This window comes from Anguilla rostrata, chromosome 4 (assembly GCF_018555375.3).
Source record: "Anguilla rostrata isolate EN2019 chromosome 4, ASM1855537v3, whole genome shotgun sequence".
Classification (NCBI taxonomy): Eukaryota; Metazoa; Chordata; class Actinopteri; order Anguilliformes; family Anguillidae; genus Anguilla; species Anguilla rostrata.
This window is the reverse complement of record NC_057936.1, coordinates 54,622,137-54,647,472: the sequence shown is the minus strand read 5'-3', so window position 1 is coordinate 54,647,472 and position 25,336 is coordinate 54,622,137. Positions and strand designations below refer to the sequence as shown.

Below are 25,336 nucleotides of genomic sequence, written 5' to 3'. Positions count from 1 at the left end.
GAGAGATGGTCCTACCAGTCTCACTGACTGACTGACGCACAAGCTACCGCCCACCCTCCTCCTCACCCCACACCACAGCTGTCTCTGTACCCACACAGCTGTCTCACTCTTTTTCTCTTGTTTGCAAATGTTCCACTGAGATGCCCGTAGAGGAAATATGACTGCGTTTATATCCGTAATTACATTTCCTAAAACGGGCAAATGAGCAATTAGACATCCTGGTTCTCCTCAAAAACTGGCATGCTACAAGTCTGTGGAACAAATGGGCTATTAACAGAAGATGGTCCACTCCACTTTTATGAATTGGAGGAATCATAGACCGTAAGTAAGAAAATACAATCCTGGAGAACAATATTAAAAATAAGACACCAAGATAGATACCAACATGTTTGAGATGAACATTTATTTACAATGTCAAAGGTATTCATGTTCAACTTTGTTTCCATAGAAAAGATCTAATCTGGAGACAAACTTGGATAAACATATACTGGCAGATCTAGGGATGAGTTAAAAAAAAAAATCACTGCATAAACAGTGTACAATGAAATGTAATTATTGCTTTAGAAATTCAAATCCAAGTACTGACCGTAAGCACGGTTTGGGGTCATATGTGTGCAATGGCTTTTTTTCTTTTTTAAACCGTTTAATTAAAACGTACTCTTGAAACAATATTAGCTTTAGTTGTATATACATATATTTAGCCCTTCCCCGAACCAAATCTTTACTATTAAACATAAACAACACACACTTTTAGAAAGAGACGGCATCGAACAGCACGACGGTCAAAGGAAAAAAAAAACAAAAACCAAAAAACAAAGCGAAGAGGCTCTGCGCAAGTCTCGCCGAAACTTTCAAGCATGGCACCAAATGTAAAAAAAAATCTGAAAAAACACAGCAAAGTTCAGTCTGTCGTAGCTTACCCATGAAAACAAAGCAGCAACGTTAAAAACAAACGGACGACTGAACGAACGAACAAACAAGCTTAATGAACGATGGAGGTTTGGCTTAATGAGTTCAGATCACGAGGAGGGTTTAAGGAGGCGTTTTTCGAAGCTGGGCTTCGCGGGGCTTCAGTAGATGAACCCTCCGGGGACCTCCTGCAGGGCGCTGAAGGGCTCCTCGAATTTGAAGCGCTTGGAGACGGCCTTCTGCTCAGGGGTCATGGCCTCCTTCTCCGACTGCGACTGCCGGCACTGTCCCAGGGTGTAGGCCGCCACCACGATGAGCTCCTCCCTCACCGGGCCTTCCTCTTCGTCCTCCTCCTCGTCCTCCTCGGCGGGAGGGGAGGCGGGGCCGTCCGCCCCTCCCTCCAGCCTCTCCTTCATTTCTCCCTTCCCCTCGGCCGGCTGCTGGAGCCAGGGGTGCTGTAGACACTCCTCCGCGGTGGCCCTGTTTCTGTCGACACAGGCACGCAATCAGTTATGCCGGGGGCACACTGTAAGGGCAGAGCTCCACAGACAAAAGCAGGCGGGTGGGAGTTGGGAGAGTCTGCTGTTCTTCTGGGGCGCATTAAATTTTTTAAAAGTATTTCCATTTCACTGGCAAGGAGTTGAACTTTTCCAGCTCGTAAACTTAGGTCTACAGCTGATATTGCAGAAGCAAGGGAACATGTTTACAAGAGCTGGACAGCCATATTAGATAGTACAGAATAAAAAAGGGTCTAAATAAGAATCAATCATTTATCTTTATTATGAATAAAGAATATAAGGTTGATATCCAACTAATCTTTGGTCAAATCTAGGAATCCTGTATTTGTTGTATTCAGAGTACAGTGATTTGATACAGTGCTTTCAACTGAAAGAAGTATTTTCGTTCTTTTCTGCAAAACACAACATAAAAATTCTAAAGTTTAATGTTCAAAGTAGCCCTGTGCCACAGCGAACTGAAGTAAAACACAGGCGTAATTCTGTGGAGCTGCACTCACTGTGGCTCTTTAATGAGCAGGGACTTCATGAACTCAATGGCAGGCTGCTCCAGCCCCTCCAGCTCTTCCTCGGTGTAGCTGATGTTGATTTGGGAGATGTTGAGGAAGGTTTCCTGCTTGTCGTCTCCCAGAAAAGGAGACGTCCCTGTTAGCATCACGTAGGCTAGCACTCCGATGCTCCTACCAGAGAGGGGGACACACAATACTGTCAATCAGGACCTGAAATGGGAAAACTATGGTCTGTGAGCACTGTACTCTATCTAGCCCAACATGAAGTGCAGTTTGTATCACTGTTACTGGTCCATTTACTCAGACTATCTATATATGTAGCGGTGAGGAGTGAGCCATCGAGTGATACAGTAGATTCATCTGGATGAGTAGCAGTCTCTGAATGACTCAAAGACATCTCTAAAGGTGGGCAGAAGCTCATTCAACAACAATCATGTGATGGGAAGTACTCATTGGGGCTCTGGGATCATTTGGCTTGCAGGCTCCGATCACAGGTTTAAAATCTCAGAATGATTCCACCTACCAAGAATGCTGTGGAAAACACTGGAAAAATGATCACTGTGGATACTGTGAGCGAGCTCCCCACCGTGCACATAACCCAATCCTTCTGTTTTTGCCTGACAGGTGCTGGTCTCCACCACGGCTCTCCCCACAGCCATATGGACCTGATCGCCTGCTCGAAACGCTCCATTTTATTACACGCACGTTGCTCGCAGATCTCCCTTTGATCAAACCCACAGCAGTGGCACTGAAGCGTAATGCAGAGCGCATGACCGGTCACACGTCCCGCGTCAGCCAATTAAGGAGCGGCACGAGTGAAAAAAGAGGGCCAGAGACCCCGATGTGGGCGGAGCAACAGCAGCAGGGAGGAAGTGTGCTGGCCGGATTCACACTTGGACAGAATGTAAGGAATGTTCCGGGCAGTAGAAGTCTAATAAACATATTTTGCAGCTTCCAGGATTTGTTTTGAAATGATAATTTAAAAGAAATGGTCTGATTCCAATTACAAGGTCTATTTTAGGATTTCGTAAGGTTTTAATCACAGAAATGGAAAGTTATAAGTGAACGTAAGTCTTACCACATGTCTGTTGCTGTACTTATTGGCTCATAATTCAAAATCTCTGGAGCTGAAAGGAAGAAAACAACAGGCGTAAAACTAAAATATAATTCATAAAAACAAGCAAAACTCAAGCCGAATACTGCATGATTTTAAGAGACCATTTTCTGCTCTGTGCACATCAGTTTATTGCAAGAGTAGTACTAAGTAGCATTAGTAATGACTTCTAAATACACACAGTGCATTATGTGTGTCACTGTATTCATATGGTATTACTATGCAGAGTTAGTGGTGTGCTTTTTAAAGCCCATTTCAGTTGTGCACATGTGCATTTATTAATAGGGCATTGCAAAGCAGAATGAATGTCATTTTTTGTCACTGTATTCATAGGGTATTATTAAGCAGTTAGCGGTGTTGGTGCTGCACTCACCCACGTATTCTGGGGTCCCCATGATCTCTCGCAGCTCCTGGGTACTGCTCACCATGCGGGACAGCCCAAAGTCCACTATTTTGATGTCTCCCAGAGGATCCACGCTGGTCAGGAGGATATTCTGGGGCTGAGGAGGCAGGACAGCTCACATGTCAATCATCAGGCGGGCTTTGCCCTAAACGAATCCACAGCTGTGTGGCCTGTTTGGTTTGGCACCACGTGCACATGACGGGTGTGGTATACCATTCTAATTTTGTGTCTTACTGTATATCAGGCTTGATCAAGTTTTGAGTGTATATTTCTGTAGAATGCGGGGGTAATGTGTGTACTCTCCAGTGGACGTTGTATATGAGACAGGCGTGAAGGCAGGAAGGGGTAACAGTGGTAAAATTCACACCTACAGCCTCGCCTGCTTGTGGAACAGCAAGCATTCGATCACGGTTTGTATAAATATCTAGCTCTGCGCTGACTAAACACAAGCTGGTTTGTAAAAATAAATCAGGGTTTGATGAAATTGCTATTTTGTATCAATCCCTGTTTGGTAACAGTGATGGAAAAGGAGGAATTGGGGTGTAGTGAGGCCACATGGCCTGGTTTTGGTTAGCCAAGCCCTCCCCGGCTGTCGCCCCCCCCCTCCCTGCCATGCTCCACATGCACGGAGCAATCAAACGCAGCTCCGCTATGAGACGAGTGCCCGCTCCTCCGGCTGACCTTGAGGTCCAGGTGCACCACGTTGCTCCTGTGCAGGAAGGCCACGCCCTCCAGGATCTGCCGCATCAGCCGCTTCACGTCGCCCTCCTTGAAGGCCTCCTCCCGCTCGGCCACACACTGGTTAAAGATCTCCCCCCCGGCCGCGCTGTGGGGGCACAAAAAAAACACGAGCGGGGTCAGCGCGCGTTGCAGAGGTCAGTCTGCGGCTCTCTCCGTCCGCCATTCCTAAAGCCAAGTCCAACGGCCTGGCTCATGCATCATCCACTGGGGCTTTCAGTGGGCCGGTGGATTCGGTGGGGAGAGAAAGCGGAGTGGAATTTCACTTTAAATGCCATCTTCCAGCCTTTGGGTTTAAATTATTTCCATTTCCACTGGCAGGAGCTTGAGCGTTTCCAGCTCGTAAACGTGGGTCTAAAGTTCACACTGCAGAAGTAACGGGAAGGGAAAATGTTTACAAGAGCTGGGCATCCATATCGGATAGCACTGAATAAAAAATATAGTCCAAAGATGAAAACAATCATTTATCATTCTTGTGATTAAAGAATAAAGGTAGATATCCAACTAATCTCTAGTCCAATCTAGGAATTCTGTATTTGTCTGTAGTATTCACAGTATAGTGCTTTAATTCAGTGCTTTCCACTGAAAGAAGCACTGATGGCTGCTGAGATTGTGGAGCTAATATCACAATTTTGAACTCTGAGAACGCACTGGATGCTTTTAACCGTCCTTTTCTTTTCCTGACTGCTTGCTACTCTGGTCCCGATTTCCACTGTTTTACATTCGGCGTGCACTGCTCAGTGTGGGGATTAAGCTCACAGTAAGCCAGGCTTGCCATTTCCTCTGTACAATACTCAAAATACAATTTCCCAACCTTCACAAAAGCCAATCCCCTGCCAGTTTATGGCTGTGGCTACAACATCGAGATGAGGTAGGGCTGGACCCATACCTCTGAAGTGAGCCCTTACGCTTCCCTCAACACATATACACACATGCATGAACGCAGACATAACAAGTGCAGACTTAAAGTTTATGCCTGACGCAATGTGCCCCACAGTGAATGGCTAAACTTGGAAAAGGGGGAGGGTTTGGATCTTTGATGTAAGGGGAGGGCAGACGTGCGGTCTGGCGGCTACCTGCTGGGAGGACGAGCCAGGCCACGGTCTGCTGCAAACTGCAGACAGTCAACACACAGAGCTCCCTGAGAACCAGGGCCTCTCAGCACCACAGCACCTGGGCCCGCGTGCTCCCAGCACTGGAATGATGGGTGTGGGGTCTGAGCTAAACACACAGCTACAAGGAGGCCTCTGTTTCCCCTCTGACCAGCCTCTACACCGGGGCTGGAGGAAACCCCTGCAGTTCCAGCTCACTGCCTGCAGGTGTCAGTGGAGGGCAGTGCTGTGTCTGGACAGTGACCGTGAGGGATTGCCCAGGAGGAACCCCCCAGTCAGGCTCTTACTCTGGTTCCTGCGGGGTCAGTGTGGAACACCACGCTGAGGGTAAACACTCTGAGGGGGCGCAGGAAGACTCTCAGTAACACGCTTACAGCTGTGTTTGTGCGCACTACCCAGCATGCACTTTGATGTTTATTTCTCAAAGGGGCTATCTGAATCGTCTCCATTCAGAGGTGGCCTTTAGTTTTTAAAAAACCACGCTCAGTTAGCGTGCCAGTTTATGTCTGACGCCGCCGAAGCTAAGGAGGCTCTCTTCTCAACAAGACGCAGCAGTTGAAGATTCCAGCCTGACGTTTGCATGCGATCGCTTCGCCCAATCCCGAGCACCGCGCTCGACTGGACCAGATGATGAAGGCGGTAATTTGCGCAAAGATATCGAAAGCTTAAAAAGGCACTGAAATATGTAAGCGCTGCGGAGCAGGGTGGGTGGGGGTGGGTGGGGCTGGGACATGTGGAACGGATCCTGAAGGTTTTTCTGACAGTTTCTTTGAGCGCACGCAAGACGCGGAGAACGCTGAGAGTCCGTCTCCGCGTTTGGCAGGCTGCAATTATGGCCGAGCGCTGCCAGCCTCCGACAGTCTAAACACAAAACGCAACGGCGGAGGGAAAGAGAGAGAGAGAGAGAGAGAGAGAGAGAGAGAGAGAGGAGAGAGAGAGAGAGAGAGAGAGAGAGAGACAGAGAGAGAGAGGAGCTGGCAGCTCATAACTGGGTCAGGGTTTTTTTTTGTTTTTTTTGGGAAAAGCCCGGCGGCGGGGGCTGGGCGAGCCCTTTCCTGGTCCGTGGGCAGAAACGTGCCGGGCGTGTGAGAGGCCGCTCTGTTCTCTCCGAGTGTGGGGACGCGAGGCTCGGAAACGTCCCCCCCCCAGGAACGCATTTTTAGACCAAATGCTAGGGCGAGCACTTCTTTAGCCTATTTTTAGGGTGTTCAAACCCAAGACACCTAATAGAGGCAGTTTTAGCTTGTGAGCTTTGTTTGAGTGATTACAGGAGAACTATGCTAAAAGAAGTCATGGTTATTCTACAGACTATACACAATATTGCATATAAAACACTTGGTGGGGACTTACATTTAGCCTCAACTTTGTATGCTCTTCAATATGACACAATAGCACTTTAATATAACACAAAACACAAAACTTACTGAGACTTGTGTTGCTGCTTAGAATGCTTTTACTGAGCACTCCTTAAACAAGGGACACATTCATTCACAGCAGCGCAAAGTGACCTACGCCTACTGTATTCCATTAACAGAAGACTCGATGAACTCCTCAGTCTGTGGTGCCTTCCTTGTCTGCTGAACACTGCAGCTACTGCATGCAAGCCCCCCCCCCCCACCCCCGTACGTGCTGGGGCAGACAGTGAGCTCCTGCCCTCTACCAGGCTAACTGCTGAAGCCTGGACTGGCTTGTAAAGTTCACAGCAGGAAGCGCGTTATGGTTCTACACCGCATTTCAAACTGCTCATAAGATTTTATTTGGATCGAGAGGAAGCAAAACAATGGCATGGGAGCCATTTTAAGGGTTGGATGTTAATAGTCATGAAAACGTCTAAGCGAGCTTTAAACACATATATAGGAACATTTATTTCGCAATGGGCATTGCGTGCACTCAACTGTTCAACATGAAGTAGGATGAAAGGTGTCATAACAGCTGAACCATCTGGCTACTCGTATCATATCAATCATATTAAAATATCAGTAACTTAGCATGCAATGCGTAATTTCAATGATGGTATCTGCGTCACAGGTTTAGCAGCCGTTTCAATGCTCAAACAGTCACACACACATATGCACACACACACACACGCACATGCACACATACGGATCCAGCACAGCAGCTGGGAATTGATCCATCTTTGATCTCCGATGCAGATCCATCAGACGCTATCTGGGGTTCCTCCACCAGCCCACCACGGTGACCTCAATTTTGCATTTAATTCCGCAGCACCTCCAGCACTCTAAAGCTCTGAATCCATATGCAGAAAAAGGCCTGAGGCCACAGAACCACAGCCCCTCCACAGCTGAGGCGTGTGAGGTGGATGGAGCGTGTATTTGTGTGCATGAGTGTGCGAGTTTAAGTTAAGTTTGTGTATGTGTGTGAGCATGTGTGTACTGTAAGTGTGAAAGACTGTGTAGTGTGTGTGTGTGTGTGTGTGTAAGAGACATTTTCTGGCATGTGTGTGTTTAACTGTGGTGGGGTCTGTGTGTGTGTGTATGGTGTATGTGCATGTGTGTGCGTGTGTGGATGGTGTGCGTGTATATATGGTGTATGTGCATGTGTGTGTGTGTGTATGGTGTGCATGTGGTGACGGTGTGTGTGTGTATATAGTGTGTGTGTGTGTGTGCAAGAGACATTTTCTGGCATGTCTGTGTTTAACTGTGGTGGGGTCTGTGTGTGTGTGTATGGTGTATGTGCATGTGTGTATGTGTGTGGATGGTGTGCATGTATATATGGTGTGTGTGCGTGTGTGTGTGTGTGTATGGTGTGCGTGTAGTGCGGTGTGTGTGTGTATGGTGTGCGTGTGGTGACGTTGTGTGTGTGTATAGTGTATGTGTGTGTATGCATATAGTGTGTGTGTGTGTGTGTGTGTGTGTGTAAGTATATGGGGTGTGTGTGTGTGTGTGTATATACAGTGAGTGTGTCTGAGCTGCAGGGAGTTATGGAGCGTTGCTGGAACAGACCCCTCCCTCTGGCTCAGGGAGTAATGTGATGGAACGGCTGCCCCTCCCCTCCCCCTCCCCCTCTCTCCTCCTCCCTCCCTCCCTCTCCCCCCCCTCCGCCCTGCCGGGCCAGCAGCCACGGTCCTGGGGCTCACGTGCCCGAGCGCAGCACACTGACACAATGAACTCCCGACTGGAGCCCTGAGCGCCAGGGGGCCACGCTTCAGCTGCACCTGGATAGAGGCTAACCGCTCCAGCCCCGCTCCAGCCCCGCTCCAGCCCCCGCTCCAGCCCCGCTCCGGCCCCGCTCCGGCCCCGCTCCGGCCCCGCTCCGGCCCCGCTCCGGCCCCGCTCCAGCCCCGCTCCAGCCCCGCTCGGCGAGCCCAGACCGGCTGTCCCTGCTCTCACTTCCCACATCCGCCCGCCCACACCCATCGGCTGCCCACAGCAGCCTGCTACAGGCAGCTGTCTCTGCCCCTTCCCTGGTCTCCTGCGCTAGATCATCATAAGGGCTAAATGCCTTCCGCTCTACTTCCCGCAGCAGCAGAGCTGCTCCATTATTCCTGGTGAACACTACTGACAAAGCCAATCGCTGGCGATCATTTCAGCCTTCTGCAAAGGCATTCTACTTTTATTACATGTCATTTTTATTCTCCCTGCCTGTGTTCTGTTCACAGACAGAAGGCACAGTATCTTCTCTTTAGAGCAGAAGCCTCTCAAGTTTGCTTGGATTAGGTGGCCTGGAGACGACTCTTCATATGCCATCTAACAACGGCTCACTCAGGCAGGTTCTAGCACACCTCACAAGCTGTGTGTGAGCGGTGCCTGACCAGCCTGTAAACTGCTGTGGGATTCCTGTCACCCACATGTCCACTGGGGGGCGCCGTCTCGTACCTGGCACCTCGGCTCGAAGTTCAGCCCGCCTCTCTCCCATAACCTCCGTCTCAGGAGAAACTCTAACCAGGTGCTGAATAATTAGGCCGGCCGTACCGGACGTGTGTTCCAGAGATCGCTTCCTTCCCGGTTCTCTCCTTCATTATTCACAGCTTTAGGGCCGCTTTACAACGGCGAGGATGAGGAGCGTGCGGCGCGCGATAGCCGCACGCGATAGAGGTACCAGCTGCGAACAGCAACACGCTACACGCTACACGCAGCGGCACGATCCCTTTCTAGGTCACATGCAGAGCACAATTAAACATCGAAGCGCCGGGCTAAAAAAAGAGCCATGCGGACGTGTACGCAGTTCATTTATTCTGCTCTCTTTCCCAAGCAGGCTGTGCTCATCTGTTACACTGTAAATCGCTCCCCTACAAATTCCCTAAGCGCAAAAACACCTGGAGCACGGGCACGGCGAATGCGAGCGCGGTGGACGGAAGGACGTTTCTGCTGTAGCTGAATTCAGACCCTTTTCTCTGGTTACGGGCTGGCCCAGATAGCCGCGGTTGGGATGCGTTTAGCGGTTTAGTGCAGTGCCGGGGCCTGGGGCTAGCTCGATAGCGGCTGCGTGACCCCGCGGGGAGGCTCGGCTGCAGGGGAAGTCCGGGGCTGCCAGCTCCACCGCACACAGCGCATGCCATTCAGGCCTGGGCGAACAGGGAACGACTGAGGGCTCGTTGCCCTGAGTGAACCTAGCGCAGGCCCAGACTGTCTGAGCGCAGGAATTCAGGAAAAAAAACCAGCCACATACTGCTGTACAGTATTACACACACCCACACACAAAGCTATGCTGGCATATGCACATACACAGCCTTACACACACACTGGTGCATATACAAAAAGAGTATGAACACACGCACAGGCATGCACACACAGAAGCACATGCACACTCGCACTCACTCACACGCAGAAGCACATACTCACCCACAGGCCACACAGAGGTGCTTTGCTCTGCCAGTTATACAATGACTTCATGCTGCCACATATTAAAATGCCATGTACCCCAGTTACGTTAAGGGAAAAACTAGGCTAACATTACTAATTAGGCTAACATTAACCTCATAAATCATTTAGGCCTGTAGGACATGCACGTATCTGTCCTTAAAGGAAGCCACAGCAACCCGTGAAAAGTGGCATTCAGGTCTTACACGGGTCATACAACACAAAGATGCCCCAGGTATGCTGAGCACAAGGTGTCCATGACAACTGTAGGGCGGTGCCGTAAGACCTGTGAGTGTGCTCTAATCCCTGCCCTGCCAGGTTCAGTGTCTGCAGCTGACTGGCAGAAACCCAATAAGCTCCTCCTGCTGTATGAGCAGGATCCCACCCCCGCCTGTCATGTGGGGGCGGCAGTATCGGGCATAGCCCCCGCTCAGCCGGGCGTGTGGGGTGTCAGAGGGGGCTTTAGAGCTGGATTACTGGCTCTATCTGCTGCTACTTGTCTCTGTTTGAGGAGTCGAGTATTTGCCCCATAATGCTCGCTGTCCGCTCCCTGTGACCAAGCAAGGCTGAGCTTCGGCTTTTTGTGAACCGTTTGGTGGACGACTTGAGTGAACTCTCGAGTGAATGTTAAAGGCTCCACAGTATTACCTGAAGTCACAGTGTTTGCAGTTTTCACTGGCTGTCATAACAGTTGGATAGGAAAGACGCCCATGTGAAAAAATGGTATACTGAGCATACTTGATATAAACCGTAATTATACTTCAAACATGCTTGAAACAAGTATAAAATAGCATACTTCAGCTCACTATTTGGGATGCGATTCTCCCTTCACCCTAAAACACTTAGCGATAATGAGATGAAAGGCGCAGTACATTATTAATGTTATTATGATGAGCGTTATTAGCTGGGCTGGGGGATACTCACTACTCCAGCACCAGGATCATCTCGCTGGCCGTCTCGTACACCTGGTGCAGGTTAACGACCCAGGGGCTGGCGGTGGCCCGCTCCAGCACGGCGATCTCGTGGACGATCTCCAGTCGGCAGTCCTGGCCCTTCCTCCTCTTCCTCATGAACTTGGCGGCGTACTCCTTCCCCGTCTGTTTCTCCACGTACTTCTTCACCACGGCAAACTTCCCCCTGCCCAATGCAAGAGGGTGATGTAGAGGATAAACAGATTCCGAGCATGGAATGCACACAGTTCAGGGACCAAATGTAAAACAGACATGAACTTTAGATTGAATTTCATTAGTACAAATAAATAAGTAAAATACACGAGTTGTAATTTAACCACAGTTAATTTGGCTTACTGCATGTGGCATTATTGCATGCGGCATGCTAGCAGAACATCTTGTTAAAAACCTAATTTCACTGTGCTCCCTCCCCCACTTGCTTGCAGTTTAACGCACGCACACACACACACACACACACACGTGCACACACACGGTCCAGAGGACCCTTTCATCGCACATGTAGAGTGGGGAGACTTGAACTCGGGGCTGAGGGCTGGGGGTGGGGGGGGGGTGGTAAGGGTGTAGTGGTGGGGTGAGGGGGGGTGGGGAGGGGGGTGAAGGGGGCTGGAGGGTGAGGACTGGGGCAGGAGGGGGGAAACGGGCACACATTTGTTATCACTGGAGCTGAACATCCCTTTGTCTCCCCGCATTTCTGCGGGATGAAGTCATCTCCAAACCCAAGTTGGCCGTTCTGCCCGCACAAGCGCCTGCTTTGTAGCGTGACCCACTTCTCTGGCGGGAAGGTGCGCGGCCCCAGACTGCAGTGGAAGTGCCCGGGGCCCCTCGCTAATAAAGTGCTGCATTAAGACCCGCTCTGCCTCCCGCCTCCACGGCATTGTTCAGAGTCCCGTGCGCACCGCATCGATAAGCGATGCGCGAAGCTAACGTCAACAACAGGTCGGCCATGGAAAGGAGCTCCTTTGTGTGCTGAGAATCGGCTGTGCGCTAGTCGATCCTCAAGCCATCGGGAGCTAAACTCAAAGCGCTGATTTTAGAGTTACGGATTCAGAGCTGGGAAAACTATTTAAAGCAGCTCTCAGACTCAAGGGAAGTTTTTCTCCGGGTCGTTTGGAAAGGAAGAGAGAGAAAAAAAATCTCATCCACTTTTCTTTCCTTATATTTCATGAGATTTTCTTCTGTTCGTCGTGATTTAGCATCTTGGAGAAGAAAACCGACTGGACAAGTAAAAAAAAAAAACCCATTTGAAATACAAGATGGCTGCGGAGAAGTTTATGACTTGACAAATCCCTGGTTAATCGCTGGACACGTGTGCTGTGTATGATTTACCCGTCCTGGAGCGCGGCGAGCACCCTGGTGGATAATAAAGGCAGCGCTGACCGCTGCGCCTGGCGGAAGCAGAGCGCGCACACGAGATTTATTATTAGGACCGAACAAAGCTCCACCAAAGAAGGGCTCTTTGCTTTCCTTTAAGTGTTTGCCAAGCTGCTGAGGGAGCCACTGTAAACAACTGCGGAGATGGTCCCAGAAAACGAGGACCTGAACGTCCGCTTTGGGACCACAGGCTTCGCTGAACGTCCCAGGCCCAGCCTTCAGGTTCCTACCCTAGTACCCTAGTACCCTACCTTCAACCTTCACCTGAGATATGACTTAGTGTCAGCATTCGTTTGGGGATGACTGTTGGACCGCCGCTGGGTTTTGCTGGGCGTTGTGCTGCTAGCATGTTTCTGGTAACGGTACGAGGATAGCGATCTCACCCCTAGAACAAAGAGAAAACTAAACGAGTCCCTGAACTAGGCAGTGACTTAGGGCTCACTGCAACGGATCGCAGAGATGTGTTCACAGACATGAAGGTGACCGCCACCAAGTCTGAAGGGTGGAGGCGGAGCCAGAGAAGGAAAGAATGGCTTTCACAGCAGCGGTGTCCTCAGATAACTACCACTGCAGCCAGCCGTCCCAGAACTGGAGTAGCACACAATAGCCTAGCAGCAACCTTCAGATATGGAAATAAAACAAACAACAGCGCGTGAAAACAATACGGAAAAGAAATCTTAATGCGGGAGCTTTGATCCCCCTTCAAACGCTGGGGAGGAAGTGTCACAGAGCAACGTGACCGTGAGCCGAAATACAAACGGCGCACGTGGGACCGAGGGCGGTCACATCTGAGCACAATTACCGCTTCTCCGGTCGTCACGGTCGAAACCATCCTCCCTATTTCTTTCTTAAACATTAAAAACGCTCCAGTTGCAACGGAAATGATTGACTGCGGAAAAAACGGCCAAGACTACGCGAAACCAAATAAATCAGCTCAGCCGAATGAGCCGTTTCCCCTTTTGTTACTAAACTCTTCTGGTGAAACACTGTAAACGCTGGTCTGTGGACCTTTTTCCCCACGTTCAAGGAGACGGTTACAGAAAGGGAGGATCACACACTGTTGATCCCCTTCTTCGCTCTAACACTACTACTCCCACGGTGCACGCTGCTTTGTTTATACTGCCTAGTCAGGTGACTCCATAATACAAGAGTCTCAACCAGACCTCAGGATGTTTCTGGAAGGAGCTCAAGTTGCTGATATGAGAACAGAATAAGTAAAATATTATATTATACTAAACTAGCAGTTCACTAATTACCAAATCCGTTTAGTATATTACTAATAAACTCTTTTGGTAATTACAGTACCAGTGGCTTCCTTACAATGGTAAGATTCAGTAAGATTCAATGCCAGCTGGGCTGTTCTATTAAAGAGTGATCATTACAACTGCCTTGGTCAGCTCAGCTGAAGAGTAAAACATGCATTTACAAGATAGCAGCAAATATCATGCAGAAATGGGCAATACAGATCCATTAATCACAAAAACTTTCATTTTCACAAATATTTAACTATATTGCTTTGGCATTGGAGAAATGGAAAAGTGATTTAAACACCGGATCAGAAACAAAAGATACAGGATGGTATAACTCTTTCCAATGATGTTATGCTCACCATACACATGAAACATGGGCCTGTATAGTTTCAGGGTTCAAGGAGAAGCATTACATTCCAGCCTCAAACCTGTCCAGCCCTAAATGTACTTACAACCCGCAGCTGTACCCTGTGCCTCGTTCACTTTTAAAAACTATGTTTCTTCATTCCACGTTCAAAATTCCTTCACCTTCAGCGTATGTGGTCTTCAGCTTACCCTGAACAGGACCTCAGCCTATGACATTCCATGAATCCTCAAGCCTTTTTGGGGATGAGTTTTTTATTGTTGTTGTAAAGTTCTGTCACATCCATGAAGCCCAGTGTGAAGGCCTCTGTGATGTGCATGGCGTGTGTTCGTGAGCGAGCGAAGACTGGAAGCACCTGAGGGACAGACCTGAGGTTCCCAGAGAGGCTCAGAGAGGGGCGTGACCCGGGGGGGGGGGGGGGGCGCTCGGTAACGTGGGTGTGTCAACGGATTACGCTGTCACTCTCGCTGCCAGCATGCCTCACCCACCCATCATTCAGCAGAGCCAGGGGTGTGTGTGAGTGTGTGTGTGTGTGTGTGTGTGTGTGAGTGAGTGTGTTTGTGTGAGTGTGTGTGTGTCATGTGTGTGTGTGTGTGTGTGTGTGTGTGTGTGTGTGTGTGTGTGTGTTTGTGTGAGTGTGCATGTCGTGTGTGAGTGTGCGTGTGAGGAGGCGATTAAGCCACCTGGGAGTCAGACAGGCTGCTGCAGAAGCAGGGCCCCTTGACCAAACAGACTGAGGACAAAGAGAAAAAGTGTTTACGTTGAACTTGGTTTTGCTGGTACTGGTACTAGAGGAAGTGGATTTGGTTTTGCTGGTACTGATACTAGAGGAGGTGGATTTGGTTTGGCTGATACTGGTATTAAAGGAGCTGGATTTGGTTTGGCTGGTACTGGTACTAGAGGAGGTGGATTTGGTTTTGCTGGTACTGGTACTAGAGAGTGATTTGTTGGCTGATACTGTATTAAAGGAGCGGATTGGTTGCTGTACTGAACAATCAGTACAAGCTCCTGGAAAACCATCAAGTTCACTGTCAAAGAGCTACAATATCCAATGATGGAAGGATTAATAAAAAATTCACTCATAAAAGTTAGTACATTTACTACATTTGAGCTGCCTGGTTTGCAATCAAAGAGGTTTTAAGCTCTTCCGTGAGAGTCGGTGATTAGTTCCTTTGAAATAGTGGGAAAAATTACCCTAATCTCCCACTACGGTATTTGACAACAAACAGAGCACACAGAACCTTTCCCTCTGATTTATTGTTAATTCAGCCCATGCTGCCAAAAGATTGACTTCATACGACCTGAAAGGAATGAAGAAAAGGCCCTAATCTCCTTATGTAAAAGGAGCCCAATTCCACACGGGAGCCGCAGGATGTGGGTGCGGACTCAAAGCCCGGTGGCCACCTCGTCGCGTCCGCAGCTTGCCGACCGTGAGTAATTGGGGCTTTTGAAGTGAAATGCTCAGGATGCCTCCGATTTAATTCTGCATGAAGTTCGTCAAGTCACAGAAATCAGCTCTGCTCTGCCGCTACGCAAACACAGGCTAGGCCAGCGCCAGGCAGAGCCCGGAACGTTCTACGGCTCAATCCTGAAAATCACGATGACTGGCGTAAACATTGCAGGACCGTGTACCTCTGCCTGTTGGTGCAGAATCACTTTCTCTCCCAGAGCAGGGAGTTCAGACTAATTTGTAGTTTTGAGGAAGAGCGAAGACATGTTTTAAAGTAGCAGATACTGTCGCGGCACCCCTTTGACGTGATGACTACAGTGTGCTCTTTAAAAAGCTGCAGCCCTGGTCTGTATCAGCGCGTTTGCTAAGCCACGGGCCTCACGCAGACAGCGCCCTCAGAGAGATGTGGCTGGGTGGCTTTCGTACGCACGGCGCCTAGGTTGAATGGAGGTCACAGCCAGTTTCAGCAGATAATGGGACAGTTGGGAACGGACGGCTTTCTGCACACGGCCATTACAAGGGCAGATAAGCACTCGCTGAAAACGGCTTCACGCTCATGAAAGAGAAACTGTTCGAATGTGCGGTGGCTTATTTCTTCACAAAGCGCAAGATGCTTAAAAAGAGCTCCCTGCCACTGGGTCTGTAGGTTTAGCCATTAACTGAAATTTCCTATTCATAATCTGTCATGCTCCGAGCTTCCTGTTCTTTTCTCATTGAAATTAACGGACGGCTTTATTTCAATACGCTCTCTGCAGTGGCAGCCATCCAAGCTGAAAATGTATTTAATATAATAAGGGTGCACTGGCGTCGCTCCAGTGTTGTTTTCTTGCCAAAAGCTGAGTCCTCCCTCCTCTATCAATGGACTCCACACAGAAGCCTCGCTGGAATTCTAAACAGGCCAGGAAAGCCAAATTCACTTCAACTGAAAATTGTACTGTGTATCCTGAAGAGAAATTTCAAGAATGAACGTTTCCTGTCTTGTGATTAACTGTGGGGAGGTATGTAAGCAGAGATACTGCCTATACTGATCTGTTCTCTTCACAGATCTTAAATCAGTGCACATTTACAGTCTTTTTAAAGATTAAGCCTTGCTAGCTCTGCATCCCCTCATGTATTGCTTTGAACTCTGACCCACAAGGAAGAATCGCACCGTGTCCAGTACAACAGTGAAAAACACACAGATAGCGGGTCCAATGGGTCACTGTAAGGCATACAGCAGTCCTGATAAATGTTGACGAAGGGGATTACACTAGCAGAGTCACAGCAGCCTACAGTGGACTGCACTTCCACGCTGGACCATGGCCCGTCCAAACGGCCAAAACCGACCGGCGTTTTTGAAGCTCACCTCCTTGCTCCAGTGCGTTCGGCTCCAGTACAGGTGTTTCAGCCGCCCGTTTTCATTTAAGTCAACGGTAACAATATGGGAAAAATACAAAGTCAATCATTTTTTTCCACAAGAAAAGGTAGTTGTAACAGGTGTTTTTTCTACGCCTAATGGTTCCCCATAAGCCGATCTGTTAAGTTATTGTGCTATTTAAACAAGACGGTAATATTTTGTGGACCTGTCCTGTCCCGTGCAACTCACTGGCATTTCCTGGTAAATCATGAGCGGTCATGTCATCATTGATTGGCTGTTCAAGCACAAGCCTCTGCTATATAGAATCTATAATATGTAGAAGGCCTCTGGAGTCATATCTCCATACCTAGAATTATGAGGAGTCCCCACCCATTCTGGCACATCCGTGAGAAAAAGCAAGACGGAACAGTATGTACATCACAGTGCATATCACATACTCTATTCACAGCCACTTCTGTTCAGAGATAGCGACTGCATTATCAGAAGCTATCTCACAGTGTACTGTTAACCTCAGAAGACATCTCATAACTCTGCTCCCCATGTGAGGTAATCACAGTGCTCATGACATATCTCATTAAAATATCGGGGCCTGTGACACCTCACACGCATAGTAAGTGGCATTTCCCATCAGCCCTCCGATCACAGGTTGCCCTCTCCACCACCGCGAACGATACAAGGTCTCTGCTCTTCCCCAAGCGAGCGAATAAGAGGGAAGCGTGAACAGCAGGAGGTGATATCAGCCTGCATGGTGGGGTGGGTGATGGAGAGCTGTGGCAGATGTGGATCTGTGAGGTGCAGTCTTTCAGGCCGCTGTCTGGGGGATGAGAGTGGCAGATGAGGCTGGCGCCCTGTGGTGGGCGGAGTCTAAGCTCAGACGACCCACTCGCTCCAGCTGTCTCTGGATCTAGGGCACGGGCGCACGTGTCTGAATCTGACTGTCCTCGGCGAGCGTGACCAGTTCGCCGCGGTCTGACGCCAGCGTGCTCGCGGAGGAGGAGAATTTGCGAAACGGCTTCAACGACCTCACGCTATCGTGTCGGCCACATTTCGCCGTCGGCCGTTTTCGAGACGAGCAGTCATTGCGAGCCTGCGATGGAGAAAGAATTAAAAGGGTGAACAAGCCTTTCGACTGTATAATCCCTCACATTCTACACTCATCCGTTTGAACAATATATCACATTCTGCTGCGAGGCCCCAATTTCACACAAGTGTGATTCTACACAATTATTTCGAAGTAAGCGTCGTTCTAAAAGAGCAACATCATTCAACAACAAGGGTTTTTGGGAATTCCCAGGCTTCTCAGGTGTAAGACAGGCACCGTCAATCAAGCTGTGAATCTCACAGTCAGGAGTTGTGAAGACAAAGTGGTTGGAAATGAAGTTGGACCTTGCTGCTTTGACTGGGCTGACACAAGCTCGACCGGTGAACAGTAACAACATGGGACAGGGGTGGGGGGGGGGGGGGGGGACTGGCCCTCAGTTATGACAGGACGGCCCTGGGCTGGGACAAGGCTCCTTTTCACTAAATGCCTGGAGTTGTTCATCAGCTCTCAGACTGTTTGCTCCACGGGCCCATGACATCGGGGAATAATGAGTTGTGACATGTGACCCTCTGGGGAAGGGGTCATCCATTCACACGGGCCTGGGGAACACCTCGGGAAAAACCATCATCGGAGCCGCGTCGCGGTGCACCATTTTTCAGAGCTGCCCGTGCCTTTTGAATGCCTTCTGCCTGTGCCGCATGATGGAAATCACGCACAATATGAGCCTTCTTCAGCAAAGGTTCGCTCATCCTTTGTGTGGGGGGGATAAATAAAGCACCGGCTAAACTAGGCCGTGCTAAACTGCCAGCTATTCAGTATATTTTTATACACAAGACACTACACATACCATAACGTCCTGGGAATTCCATTGTAAAGACACACATTATAATGCGGTGTTTATCCTCCTGTAAGATATCCACTCCCTCTAAATGACCGGTCTTAATAAATTCACATCAAAAATGTAGGCTAAACTGCAGATTAAATCTGAACCAGAAATGTCAGGCTTGGTGTCGAAAAACTACAACAGCTGCAGCAGGGAGCGACCTTGACTTTTTTTTTGTGGAGTCAAATCAACTTAATTAGATTCCTTCAGATGAGAGGAAGTATAGCATGACAGTCTCGCCCAGTGTAACCGAAGCCTTTGATGGGACTGCTGAGCGGAGTTTTTTTTTTCTTTTCTTTTTTCTCGGCGGACGGGGCTGGGTAACAAACGTGGCTTTGACGCGACTCCCCCCGTTTCCGCGGAGCGCAGCAGATGTTGGGCCCCCACTGGGCCCCGGCCCCGGCCCCCGACACACAAACAGCGTGAAAAAGTGGAGCGATGATGTCATGGTATCCTGCCAGCCTGCCAAACACAGGGGGCCTTTCTGTGAGTCCAGGGGGTTCGGGGGTGGGGGAGGGTTAGAAAGGGGCCACTCTGCATATCCGACAGGCGCACACAGCCCGTCCGCTGGCTGGACCCCACGCGAGCCAGCAGATCGCTGAATGGAGGGTGAGAAATTTTCGGCTGATGACAAAATGCATTAGAGGGCGGGCGAGAGCAGCGTGTGGCCCCCGCTGCCTGCTGTAAACATAGCCCAGAGGAACGGCCGGGGACCGTGTCAAACTCCGAGCGCTCTCAAGCACAGACCGCGGAGCTTCACACGAAAAGACGCTCGGCCAGACCCCAGCGGTGGAAAGGGTTCTCAAGCACAGACGAAGGCTGCACTTACATTACAGGGATTAGACAGCTATACGTTCCTCCAGCTATACTGTCAGCATCAGTGTACCGCAGCAATATACAGCATTAACCTACATTCTCATTAAGGGGCCGTTTTCTGTACTGTATATGCGCAATGCGTGGAAGCTAAAAGTGGGCTACTGCACACATAACCCACAACACCACTGTGAATATTTTTTTTTTTTTTACCTTTTCAAGTATCAAATTTACTGAAACTTAGATAAAAACACATAGCCTAACTCTATTTATAGTAATACAGGAAGACATCCAGGCTACTATACTAAGGAAACGGATGTAGTTTTGCAGTGTTTTTCACAAATCTCTAAATCTCAAACACCTAAATCTTTTAGTCCTATTCTATTTTAAGCTGCAAGGGGAATAGGTAGCCTAACATTTTAATGAATCCATGCATGACACAACAGCACACTGAAAGAATGTTGAGGCCTCTTGCTGGAGCATTCCAGTTTTGCAGAACACACTGTGCTGGAAATACAGGCTGACTCTCAGTTTTGCAGTGATAACAGGAACTGCTGAGTGGGACTCTTAAGCAGCCATGTTTTGAAGCTCACAAAGATTTGAAGCCATGGTCTGAGTGAAGGAATGCAAGTGTCCATTAATGCTGATTAGTATTCGTGCTGTTATGCTCCACACTTATTGACTATAAATGGGTCTTCTGTGCCTTTTTAGTGTTCCTGAGACTATGATGGTCTCTGCTTCTGTAATTCACTCTGAATAAGTGAATCTTTCATGTTTGAAACAATGCTTACTTTTCAGAGACTGTAGTAATTCGAGCAGACTGTTCAAGCGACTCCTCATTGATCTATTGAACACTTACAGCTCAATGTCTATCTTCTGGATGGTTGGCACCCTCTGATTTATTTATATTTTCAATATAGGCCTACAATGTACCATAAAGTGTTATATAGGTCTATATTTTCAGCACAGTCTTATTCTGGTTCTCCTCTGCTCTCTCCATGGTGCTGACATGACCTGTCATTGACTTCATCAAGCACCCAAGTTTATGGAAAACTTCAGAGTTTACTGCCACATTGCAGACCTACAGTATGGTGTCATTACAGTAATGGTAATAGGTGAAATACAGTTGATAAGGAGCTCATTTTAGGCTAGCACCTTCAGTGAAATAATTTGTGGGAAAATTATGTAAAAAATGAAATTTCATACATTTTTCAAAAACACTTACAGCTTCACTCGATTGTGTAATGCCATTGGCTATCCCCAATTCAAAAACTTGAAAAGGGAGGGAAATAAATTTTTTAGGTTCTCTCCCACTTGTTTATATCCACTAATTTGAATTTACAACCTTTTCAAGTGCTGCTTTCAAATGGTTCCTACTTACACATTCAGATTATACGAGGGCTCCAGTATCTGAAACAAATTAGCAATGATTCCACAGGACATAAACTACCTTGATTCAAACTCACTTTAAAATATTATTTTCAATAAACACGAAACCCAATAGCCTACTGTAAATACATCATCATGTATTCATCATCAGGGATTTATATTTTGCAATATAATATATTATATTATATTCTGCAAGTAATAATGTTTAACATGAGCCAAAAACTATAGACCTAGGCTTCACATATTCAAAAATAATGTGGTAAACACACTCACTAAATTAACTATCTAATAGCTCATTATGATATACATTTTTTGCAGGCAAGGAAACCATCTGCTTGAAATAAGATATTTGACTAAAATATTAAGTTTAGTTGGCTTTCCCAAGTAGGCTAATTCCTGTCAGCTTTCTGGCTATGCATAACTTTAGAACACAGTCTAATACCAATAATATCCTGTCAGTTTTGAATGTCTGGACTATATGTCCCAGGTTTTACCCCATAAGCCTTTCAATTGTGGCGTACCGCAAAAACGATAGGGTAACCTACCTCTTGTGACAGTACGTAGATTGCTTTTTAAATTAAGTTTATTAAGGTAAATTCTTTGAATAACAGGCTTCCTTCAAAATAATATGTACAGCTGAAAAGCAATTTACCGCCCGAGTGTGTTCTGCCAAATATCAGCACACACCTATTTCAATTTAAAGGGAAATTTACGTCTTCACACTCAGAAGGAATCTTGAGTATTCACTGCAGCTGCCATCAAGCAAGATGTGTGCCACTGATTTCCAACAGGACCTACTGAATTTTCAGAACAATCATGCCTTCCTTACAGCATGGTGTACAGAATTATGGCATCACTTTTTTTTTAATTGTGAAAATTATGTACTACAGTGAGAACCAAGTAGCACCTTCAGGATAAAGTGATCATAGCGCAGCTACTGGCATTTGTGAGTTTTTTAGCAAACGCATAGTGCGTGCACGACAGCAATCAATTCGCCTGATGCAACATCAAACTGTGCAATAAAGAATTGGCTCAATTCTCTGAACTCCAGACCACAGCTAGACCTGTATGCTTCTACTCTATCTACTTGATTGATTGTTCATTTTTTGATGCCACTCCTGTCCTACTCCTGCCTGCTCTGCTCGTTTAAGTTCAAAGCAGTCGTCTTATTCCTCGCATATGGACTGAGTCCCTCTAAAAGGAGTGATGGAGGCCAGATATCCCTTGGACTTGTGGGGGCTTTAACCTAAGCTCCATGTGCCACAGCAGGTGCTTCACTTGACTATTTAGCCTATATGGTGAGTGTATCTGAAAGGGGAAAGATAACTGAGCTTACTAACAGCACAATAAATAGTTACTTTGCTTGTATAAGGTTTGCTGTACATTAAAGAAGCATCATACATGGTTAAAGGGCAACAAGCTATAAAAAAAGCTAAGCCACCAAACTCCCTCAGCTCCCTAATAATGCCACAATTCTGGGAATGAGGGTACATAACAATCAGAAATCTTGCAGATAGCCATTTTGTGCCAGTAAGAGGTACCACCCATTAACGAGTGAGAGCTGTCTCAGCTCATCCTCCTGTCTTCGGTTTTATAAAGTGCCTCACCAGCAGATAAATCAATAACGTGGAGTTTATTTGTCTGTAACTGAACTTGCGAGTGGACTTCTTAATTCTAATCTAATAGCCCCACATCACGGAAATCAAAGGCTGCATTTGCCATGACTGTATTAGGGAATTGCTTCTCCTACGTGAAATCGAAAACATTAAGAGGCACACAGCTGAAGTATCCTTATAGGCTGTAGCAAATTCTAGCTGAAAATGGCTTCCCCTGTGGAACAGTGAAGAACACAAGACGTTCTTATCAGTTTAATCTAATACCAGAAGACTTTAATAAACTTAGGTTTCCTTGGGTACATAGTGTGCAATTCATAAAGGTGAGTGCAGTGTTTGTTTTGCCACACTGTAGTTGCATGCTGGAGTGCACAGTGGAAAAGTAGAAAAAACTGGCAAGCATATCGAGCGAGTCAAGGTTAGGTATGTTATGTTCACTTCCCAAGAATGGCTGTTTAACTGCTAATGCTTAATGAATACAACACATTTTTAAAATTTGTAAGTTCTGTATGTTTATTTACCAAGACTTCCCATTAGATTAATCTTTCCTTTCTTTTAATGAGGATGGGGTGGGGGGTGGGGTGGCTGGAAGAAGCTGGAACTCTTAGCACCAGAAACACTACTAGCACTTGCTAATGTGAGGTTCTTATCCAAATCCTTGTCTTTTTGTAGTCATGGTATATTTAGATGTCTGAGGCTGATCTTACAATGTCGAGAGAGGGAAATAAATATAGTTGTAATACTTATTTTCTGATAAAGTAATAAAACTATCTGGAATTAGCCTATGACCTGTCTGTATAACCCTTGGTATTATTCTACTTGTCTACAACCCAATATGACACAGAACGTGGGTTTAATATTTTACCAAGTCTACTGGTTCAATGAAAGGATCAACCAAAAGAACAGAATACCAAAACACAGACACATTTCAAAGACCAAATTGCATGTGTCATGATTATAAATTAGCATTCAATACAATGACAGTTGCCATGTGTACAGTGCCATTAAACGGATCCCAAAGCACTTTACAGACAAAGAGTGGGCTCACCTAAGAGTCAGTCAAGTGACAGCCATGATCCATCTAATTGTATGTGCTAACAGAACCGGTAGGAGGAATGCTTTTGGAACTTTTTATTCCACAGTTTTCTGTTCTGCCCAAACTAGAATACCTCTTTGGAACTGTAGGCTTACCCCATTTCTGAGACTATATTGCTAAATGAGGTGGGGAATATCCTGCAGACCAATGCCTTCCTCCCTAGAGGACACAACAGCCAATTATACAGCTGAAGGACAGCTAGCGCTGGAATTTTATCCAGATTACCGTACTCACTTGGATGCAGTTACAATGCAGCTCGATCTGCCAACAAATTAACCCAGTCAGGTGAAATTTAATCATGTTAGCTAGTGTGCATGGTGAAGAAAACGTTGAGAAAGGTATGCCTGTTTCTTTCAGTATGGATGTGTTGTGTTGCGATCCATTTTAATCTGCAAAAACGAAAAGTGCACAGCAACCACCGCTACACTTAAATATGTGACACTGATATTACAAATAGGATCACTCCTCTTGAAACACCAGCTTGGCACGAGCAACAGTCAAATAAGAAAGCACTTAGCTACTGTAAATACAGCTATAACTATAGCTAGCTATTGGAAAAGCTTAAGTTATTGCATAAATTAAATGACATTGACATCCCAAACTCCACCGCGATGACATAAATTGCTCATTTTGATTCCTGGAAAACAGTGACGATAGGCCAAAGGGAAACATTCGATTTCTTTGCACTCCCAAGAGATAGAAGCAATTTCAGTAGCGAGTCGCAGCAATTGGCATTTATCCAAGTTTTTCCACCGTCGGACACTTAGTTTATATCGACCACATATTATAAGTTACAAGCAGGATAATGTTTGTTATAACTATATACACAAATGCAATAAAATATTAGTTCAAACAATCGGAGTCTGTAAAGAGTGCAGTCACAAACTTAGAGACAGTGTTTAGCTAGCTGCATGAAACGATGACAGGGTTTTCAGACAGCTAAGCTATCTAGAAAATTGCAAGCAATGAGTTGCTAAGCTACTGTCACTATGACCAGATGCTACTGTTGTGATTAACTTAGACTTACCTGCCAAGCTCTTTGCCAGGGATAAGACTGTAGTGTTCATTAAATGGCTCGGTCTTGATTGGTGTTTTTATCTCAGAAAGTAACCCAGAGCGAGTCTGGGTCAGCTCGGCACCTTGACACCGTGTGCGACTCCTTGTCTCAGAACTCCTGGGACATTCGGGGATCATCACGCCGGTTCGGTCCAATTTATCTTCTATCGGCTCTGGCGCTCGTGTTGATGAAACAGCACGAAATGCTCTGTCCACTAACTAGCTAGCTATTGTTACTAGCTAAATGAATACAGGAACCCTTAACAAACGAGCTAACTAGCTAGAAATGTCGTAACGCGAACGCATTTCTTTCTAAACTTTTAGCAGTGCTGTAAGGAACGCTGCTTGTTTTCTTCAGTGACATTAGTTTAGCCAAATGTTTCCACGACCTGTACGCTACTACCACAACAGCAGCCTACCCCAACGGTCTGAGTGAGCAAAGCTAAATTAACTTGCAGTCAGACTCTTACTTTGCCTTCCGTTACCATGGAAATACGCTTGATTGACAATCTATCCCACCAAAAAGGGTGGAGCCACAAAACTACTCAACAAAGCAATGCC

The 25,336-nt window shown here is 47.1% G+C and overlaps 1 protein-coding gene across 1 annotated transcript; it reads right to left on the bottom strand.

Annotated features, from left to right (window-relative positions):
* Positions 1-386: 386 nt before the first annotated feature.
* LOC135253661 (serine/threonine-protein kinase 17A-like) lies at positions 387-25,336 on the bottom strand. Its single transcript, XM_064333243.1, has 7 exons — positions 24,747-25,336; positions 11,045-11,257; positions 4,132-4,276; positions 3,421-3,547; positions 3,012-3,060; positions 1,925-2,104; positions 387-1,395 (listed from the first exon to the last, which is right to left on the bottom strand). Exons 1-7 carry the CDS (start codon positions 24,911-24,913, stop codon positions 1,071-1,073), a joined length of 1,206 nt encoding a protein of 401 aa, XP_064189313.1. The 5' UTR covers positions 24,914-25,336; the 3' UTR covers positions 387-1,070.

What these genes read in the sequence shown, in the direction of transcription:
- LOC135253661 (XM_064333243.1), bottom strand. Translation starts at nt 24,913, where the DNA reads ATGATCCCCGAATGTCCCAGGAGTTCTGAGACAAGGAGTCGCACACGG. An exon ending in TGGTGCACCTGGACCTCAAG is followed by an intron (nt 3,548 to 4,131) that starts GTCAGCCGGAGG and finishes CTGCCTCCTCAG; the next exon opens with CCCCAGAATATCCTCCTGAC. An exon ending in AGTACAGCAACAGACATGTG is followed by an intron (nt 2,105 to 3,011) that starts GTAAGACTTACG and finishes CCTCTCTGGTAG; the next exon opens with GAGCATCGGAGTGCTAGCCT.